The 8,110-nt window shown below is 39.0% G+C and overlaps 1 protein-coding gene across 1 annotated transcript in view; it reads left to right on the top strand.

Moving 5' to 3' along the window:
- Positions 1–6: 6 nt before the first annotated feature.
- Positions 7–8,110, top strand: part of EIF3H (eukaryotic translation initiation factor 3 subunit H) — an 85,288-nt gene continuing 77,184 nt past the window's right edge. Inside the window, exon 1 of the mRNA XM_031056736.1 lies at positions 7–184. Within this exon, the coding sequence (XP_030912596.1) occupies positions 167–184 (18 nt within the window). The 5' untranslated portion in view covers positions 7–166. The remainder of the gene's footprint in view (positions 185–8,110) is intronic.

The following is an 8,110-nucleotide window of genomic DNA, read 5'->3' as shown; positions in this document are numbered from 1 at the left end:
CCTGCCCCTGCCCGGCTTCCCCGTGCTCGTCCCTGCTGTGTCAGCACAGGCCGGGCCCGCGCAGAGTGATTTGTCCTTAAATGTCCCACTCCACCGTTCAGTTCTGCCGCCCCTGTGCCCGGAGTTGCTGTTTGCTGCTTTCATACCTCGCACTCGTACCAGATACATGGAAAATGCCACAGATGTAAGAGCTGAGAAGCACAGTGAATTTTCCCTCACCCTTTGTGCTTTTTGCCTTCTCTGTCAGGGCTGCCAGGACCTCCTGCCTTTGCTTAGTGAGAAATAAATTAAACTGATGGGGTGAAGGGGCTTAGCAGAGAGCAGAGCCATCGTAATACAGACAATCCGTGCAGGCCTAAAGTGGAAGGAGCATCTGCTAAAGTTGGTTCTTGGCTTTGCTGCTGGTTCTTTTTGTGTTGGTTTAGGCCTTAGGGTGTTGGGAATACTGTTAGTGACACAAGGAGAAAAAGTTACTTTTTAATGATAGAAACGTTGTTTTTTAATTCATCACCTTTGCCTAGTGTCACCAGAGCACTGTGCAGCTGGACTGTGAAGGAGAGAGTGGGTACCCTGGTTATGAAAAACAAGTTCATAGTTTTGAGACAAGCTTTGATGCCTGCTTGGCACTTTTAGTGGTAGTCCTCAGCTCTTATCCTGGAGCTATACAGTGTAGTAAATATTTGGGAAGACAACAAATAATTTATTTGTGTGTAGTAGGTCTTGTGAAAGAGGAAATTTGAATCACATTTTTTCTGCTCTGTTCTGTCCAGCTGTCTGTGTGCCTGTGGCTTTGGTGCATGGAGCATTTTCAAGGAGTGGTGAAAACTGACCAGTTGTGAAATGTTCCAAAAAAGCCAGCAGTGGATAGCAGGCTGCTCCTGCAGGCTGGTGCCATACACTTTGATAACAACTGGTAAATTTGATTTATTTTGCTCCTGGTTGTTCTCTATCAGGCATATAATCTGCTCTGTGAGCTGCTGTTGATTCAGATCAGCTGTGACCTGATGCTCTGCTTCTGACAGTCCAGCAAATGCTTATGATTTTTTGTTTGTTTGTTTGTTTTTAATTTTTTTTTATTTCATGCTTTTTTTTCCTTCTCCTTGTATTTTCTTCTGGTCCAGCACAGTGGTGCCTCTCACATGGAGTCAGTACAGAGGGAGGTGATTTACTGAAAACTATAAAAACTTCCAACTTTCCACCTCCTGAAGATGTCTCCTAGACAAAGAAAGTGTTCTCAGGACATTGGCACAGGTTCATAAACTTCTGTGACATCTGTGATGGAGAGAAATGTTGGCATAAATTTGCTTGCTATGCAAACAATGTGAATTCTGTTATATCTTACTGAAATTCTTCTGAAGTGTTCCTGATACCTCACTGGTTTAAATGTCTTGTCTGCTCTCACAAAGTAGCAGCACTTCATCAGTCATTGTGATGATGGCCAGGGTGATAACGTGCCAAGAGTTCTGAATTCAGGTGGGCATCAGGGGGGTTGGTGATCTCTTTCTCTTCAGCGGTGTCCCATCTCCTGGTAGTGTCACAATTAACCCTTCAAGTGGGGCTGCTTTGAAAGCAAAGGCATGTTTAGGTGTTGCTTTGGAGTCTATGAGTGCAAAATAGAAGATGCATCAGTTGTCTCTCTATGTGAGAATGTGGAAGTATGTTTAGAAAGCTTGGTGTTTCAGAGGAATAATAAAGTAAAAAACCTCCAGTATTTGTAATGAAAAGAAGTTCTGAATGTCAGGATGTTACCTTAATATGTAATGGTGCAGCAGTGTCTGCCTCTCGGGCCTCTTTTTAAAATCTGATTTTAATCTGTTCAATTTCTTAATAAATAAAGTTAGATTGAAAATGGATTCCAGTATAGGTGGTCTGGTTTTTGTAACAAATTAGAAAAAGCAGGGTAAAAAATTAGCCTCCAGAAGCACATTATAAAATGTGCTTTTTCCTTGAGGTGAGATGTAAGAATTCACGTATTTGTTTTTGACCATCCTGACAAAATGATCAGATTAAGTGCTATGTATGATATCCTGTTATCTTTGCTTCCTGTTGTTGAAATCTGAATGGATATTCCATCATGTTTTCTCCAGTCAAAGAGCCCAGAGAGGGCTTTTGTTTACAGCAGTGCACAGGCTTGGGAAAGGGTGACTGGTGGGAAAGAGCCTGGGGGTGCTGGTTGACAGCAACCAGACATGAGCAGTGTGTGCCCAGGTGTCCAGAAGGAGCAATGGCATCCTGGCCTGGGGCAGGAGTGGTGTGGCCAGGAGGACCAGGGGCATGACTGTCCCCCTGGACACAGCACTGGTGAGGCTGCACCTCAAATCCCATGTTCAGTTTTGGGCTCTTTGCTACAAGGAAGTCTTTGAGGGCCTGGAGCATGTCTGGGGAAGGGGCTGGAACACAACTCAGATGAGGAGCAGCTGAGGGAGCTGGGGGTGTTTAGCCTGGAGAAAAGGAGGCCCAGGGGAGATCTTGTCCCTCCCTACAGCTCCCTGAAAGGAGGCTGCAGCCAGGTGGGGTTGGTCTCTTCTCCAAGGTAACCAGTGATAGGACAGTCCCTCTACCAACCTGAGGAAATGGCCTCTGGTTGGTACAGGGGAGGTTTAAATTGGATATTAGGAAAAATTTCTTTACTGAAAGGGTGGTTAAATATTGTAACAGGCAGCCCAGGGTGGTGGAATCACCATTCCTCAGAAGTGTTTGAAAATACGTGTAGATATGGCACTTAAATACGTGGTTTCATGGTGAATACGGTGGGGTGGGGTTGGGGTGATGGTGACACTTGATGATCTTAGAGATCTTTTCAGCTTAAACAGTTCTCTGATTCTGTGATTATTGCAAGCTGTCAGAAATAATTGTACAGAAATGCTGTAATTTGCTTACCCCTTTCTTTTTGCAAGAGGTGTTGATGGACTCTGGTTTGTTCTATTCTAGAAATTTTTCAATGGGAACCAAATATTTGGTAATTCAGCTGCTAAAATTTCATAATCAGATTTGGTTCACTGATATTATAGTATTTTCTTTCAGTAAGGTGCAATAAATTTCAAACTATAAGCTGATGTATTTTAGGACATAAGAAATAATTATTCCTTTGAATGATTTTTAGGTTAATAGAAGATTCTAGATTTCTGTCAAGTCTTGGAGACTTCTCTAAAATGCCTCCCTAGTAAAACTTCTAACCCTACTACACTGTCTAAAATTGCACCTGTGGAGGACATCCTTGGCATATTTATGCATTTCTGTTGATTTTAGTAGTGATATCAGGCAACAGAGAAAACTGTGAAGGCAGAAGTGAATTGGTGTATCATTCCAAGGCATAAGATCTGGTAGGGTAAGTAAGTAGCATTTTTACATGATGAGCGTCAAAGTCTGTGTCATTCAGAAATTGAACTAATATCCAAAACCAGATACTCCATGTGGTGGATTGTGGGTTGTGTCAGACCACTGATGTGTAGGTGATGGATATATGGAAACTCTTCTGGAAAATAGCAGCTGTGGGATGGGAGATGGGGAACTCTTAGCAAGGCAAGTGTGCTGCTAGGCCAGATAAGTGTTATTATTAATCACTTTTCATTTAATCACCTTCAGAGTAGTTACAAGGGACTGTGTTTTTACTGGGAAGGTGTTTCATTCTCTGCAAGTCTTCTGCATGAGGTTATTCTAGGAAAGAAGGTAAAATTACCTAAATTCATCTAACTAAATTCTTAAGCTCCAAAATTTCTTTTTAATTCTTACCCTTGCATTTATTTACATGTTCAAAAAATTACACACCCAGAAATGGTTCTGAAGAACAGTGTTAGCTGACTGAAAAAGGTTTGCTTATACATGGCTCTTGCAAAGTAATATAACTAGATCCTTAGCTCATGCTAAAGCATTAATATGTGCATTGCTTTTATCATTTCACTAGTGGGAATGATGGTTCCTTTTTTACTCAGCCACTGCATATGATTTCTTTTTACACATATGTCCATTGCACACAATTTTCACATATTGTAGGAAGTAGCAAAAGTTATGTAGGCTTTTCAAAATGCCTGTAGGTTTCTGTTCTTATATTTTCATAACTGCTGATGTGCAAAACCCTTAATACTAATAACAAATTGCCACTATACCTTAAGATATCTTTGCAAGTTTGTTTGGAGTAAATACAAACATACATTGGCCCAAACATAAATATGTCATGAGGATGGTTAGAAGTTGTAGGCCTTGTCTGCATGTGTGCACCACCATCACCAATGGGGGCTATAGTGCCACATTCTCTTGTGTCAGATACAAGTGATTTAATCAAAGATTGTTACTTCAAGCTTCATTACATCATCCCTGATTTGGTGATGCTGTGGTGTGCCTAGTGCTTTGTATTCTTATCTATGGTAAGTATATATAGAGGATTTATTTACTTATTTACAATAACACAGATAAGAATATGAGTCTACACATTTAAAAAACCTCTCACATAATAATTGAATTCTTTTTCAGTAGTTGCTCTGTTCACAATTGTGATATTTAAGTTGCTTGTGTGTCACAGATACATTTTATGAAAAATCCTTTCCTTAGGATTTTTTCTTTTGAGAAGCTGAGAGGCCTCAGGAACAAAATGTAAACAATGGTTATCTGCTGCTGTGGAATACAACAGGTGGATCTGTGATTGGTCTCATGTGGATGTTTCTAATTAATGGCCAATCACAGCCCAGCTGGCTCAGACCCTGTCTGAGACACAAGCTTTTGTTATCATTCTTTCTTTTCTATTCTTAGCTAGCCTTCTGATGAAATCCTTTCTTCTATTCTTTTAGTATAGTTTTAGTATAATATATATCATAAAATAATAAATCAAGTCTTCTGAAACATGGAGTCAGAGTCTTGTCTCTTCCCTCATCCTAAGACCCCTGTGAACACCGTCACACTTGTGCCTTTTTTTTAATTACCATCCATTTTTGCCGTGAAGGGGTTGGATACATTGGACTGTATCCTCAGCTGTTTGTAGGGAGGAGCCCTTCAGAATGATATGTTTGACCACAGTAAATGAAATAAGGTACCATGATTACTGAAAATCAATTTCTAAGACTTTTCTTGTAAATGTTTGTGTAAGGACTTTTTAAAATGACGACTTTTGACACTATGGAAAGAAAGGAATCAATTTCCATAGTAAATTTTTTAATTTTGTCATACTGGTGAAGCCTGTATTGAACTGGCTGAAATCTCTGGTATTTCTTGAATTGTGAATATTGTGCTTTCCCTAGCATTTCTTGTGTTTCTTTTTTTCCTTCTTTAGCCTTTCTAAGACTTTGCAAGAATGCACAGTGATGGGTTCTGCCTGCTGTCATTTGTAGTGTTTCTGACATTGCAGAGCTGTAGAGGAGTATTTTAGGATATAACATCCTTCAGGCTGTATTGTATTTTGTGTTTCTTCCAAAGGAGTTAAAATGGAATTTTAATTTGAAGTTTAATCTTGTTGACTTTTCCTTGACCTGTTTCCCTAAAGAGTTAGATGACATTATGCTGGCTCTGAGTTGGTGTGTGGATTGAATACTGGCTTGATGTATTCATGGATACCTTGAACAATGGAGAAGACAGATGAGCTTTGTTTTATATTCTATTAATCTTCATGTATTAACAATGAGTTGCACGAATCTAACCCAGAAGGGAACTTCTGACATATAATCTGTGCTTAAATTCAGAAGAGAAAGCATTAATGTGTGCTGGTAAGTTGAAAGGGCAAGAGCCTCCTTGGAATAGAACAATTTTCAGGCTTAGTGAAATTTCTTGAACTGCAGTGGGTAAAGTACCCACATCATGATGTTCTGAGAATGCAAATTTCAGTGTGTTTTGTCAGTGGATAGGAGTGGATATGTGCTAGCAGAGCACAAACTTTAAATGATTTGTAAGAGTGCAGTGGTGCACTCAGCATCTCCTAAGTGTCATGGTAAGTGTACCCTAGTGAGGCATTTAGAACTGGAACATCTGGTATCGCTTCATGCCATGAAACTTGTGTGCTGACAAAAGGAGTTACTCTGAATGTGGAGGTGCTATAAATGTGTTGAGCAGTGTTACACTTCAAGACTTCAAGAGGAAAATCTTAGTTCAAAACAGGCCTTTCTTTTGCTGCATGCGGGGAGGAATAATGTGTTGCCCTCTACACTGCTGTCAGTAGCAGTTAAAATTCTCTGGTTTTTGGCCCTCTTATATGAATATCAAACTGGTCTCTGGCATAGTAATTGTGAATTCTTAGCTCCTGTGAAAACAGGAGATCGTGCTCTTGTGGTTCCTGTTTGTTTGTGTTGATACTGAGGACAAGAGTATTTCCACCAGATATCTTTCAAATAAATTCCTACCTTTTAGTGATTAAAATGTTACATCTGAAATGCAGCAGGTAATAATCATTACCTTTTGTGCTGGTTGGTGTTAGCTTTGACTCTGTGTGTTGGGAGGTGACCCGTGATGGTTTTGTTGCTGAGTGCAATCAGTGCATTATGTCTGCTTGCACACTGAACATTATTAAATGTTCTCCTTTGGTTTTCAGTTTATTGTAAAAAAATTAGAGCTTTGCAGCTGATGTTCAGTGTGGTGTGGATGAGAGAACTGTACACAGAACTGCAGGCCCCAGGGAGAGACCCAGCAGGTATAGATACTGAAAGGCCCTTGGTGGTGTGTATGAAATGAACACCTCCCAGACCCTATTTAGTCTTTAGACTTTTTCTTCCACCTTTTAAATAAATCTTATAGACTATATGAAAGGCCTTGTAGGAAGAGGAGCAAACTTTTTTTTTTGGTCCCCTAATCTTTGAAAAAGGATCGTGTATCTTCAATTTATTGTTGCTATAGTATTTTATCATTAATCTTTCTTTGCCACAGATATTTTTTGGATATGGTTCCTTTTGGATGTTGTTTTTCCATATTTACACACAAGCTCAAAATACCTTCTCAGTGATGGTATAGATTTGAGCATACTTTTCTTTCATATTTTTTTTTATCTTCCAGCAGCATTAAGATTGAGAGATGTGATACTGGCTTTACCAACAGTGTATAACAGTTTAATTATGTTACCACATAGCAAAATCATATCAGCTTAATGGAAAGTAAATTAATTGTTAATGTACCAAATGGAAAAAAAATAGACTCATATAATAAATATTGTTGTTAGTATTTTGTATGATTATTCAATAATCTAAAACCAAGACAATAGAGCTTAACTTTGATAATGTCTTTTTAATGTGCATACATGAAGTTACTTCAGCATAAGTGTGGGAATATTTTTGAATGACTTGTGTATGGATATTTATTTCAGATGAGCATTCTATTAATTTCTTTTGGCTTTATCAAATTTTAAAGTTAATAGACAGGCTTATTTACTCACTGGAGTTTGAAGATATGCCTGAATTTTGCTTTGTGCATGCAATAACAGGCTAATTCTCTTTTGTAAATATTTGGGGTTTTTTTCTGGAAAGAGTATATGGATGTTGCTTTGAGCATGTCAGTCTTGTTGGTCTTTGCCTTTGTTCTGCTCACATGTTGTATCCTGCTTTGCAGTGTGTTTGCTGCACATCCTTCCTGTTCCTTGGAGCCCATATCTGTGCAAGAAGCAGTGTTCATACCCCTTCCTGTTTAGCAAGTTCTTTGGTGTTTAGGAATGTGGAGGTGTAAATCACTTATTATTATTTGGGGGTTTTTTTTGTGCATACCTGAGGAAAGTATGGAGTCTGACAAAACGCTTCTTCAATGTAGGGCTGAGTTTTGAGCACTTAGATCTTGGGTTTTTTTACTATTACATTATTATCAATGCAAAAAAAAAATAGCTGTTTTAAAGCTTTTTAAACTTTAGATGAGACGTAGGGTATTTACTGCAGCTGTCATCATTCCTTGGAAGCAATTTGAAAGCCATACTGTCTTCTCCATTTGCACTCTCGGTGATAAAATTTAGAATGGTCGTTTTTAATCTCTTTGTCACAGTAGCTGTTATTAGAAATGGAACTCTGCTGGAAGTGATTTTCATGTGGCAGTGTTCAGATGATGATACAAAGGCAAATCTCTGTCTGAAAGATGGGAAAGCTGAAGCAATAACTGACGTTCATGGTTCGGGCTTTTTTTTCCCCCTCAATTTTCTACTTTTAAGTCAGCAGGA

Source organism: Geospiza fortis, unplaced genomic scaffold, assembly GCF_000277835.1.
Source record: "Geospiza fortis unplaced genomic scaffold, GeoFor_1.0 scaffold111, whole genome shotgun sequence".
Classification (NCBI taxonomy): Eukaryota; Metazoa; Chordata; class Aves; order Passeriformes; family Thraupidae; genus Geospiza; species Geospiza fortis.
This window is presented reverse-complemented; position numbering and strand designations above follow the sequence as displayed.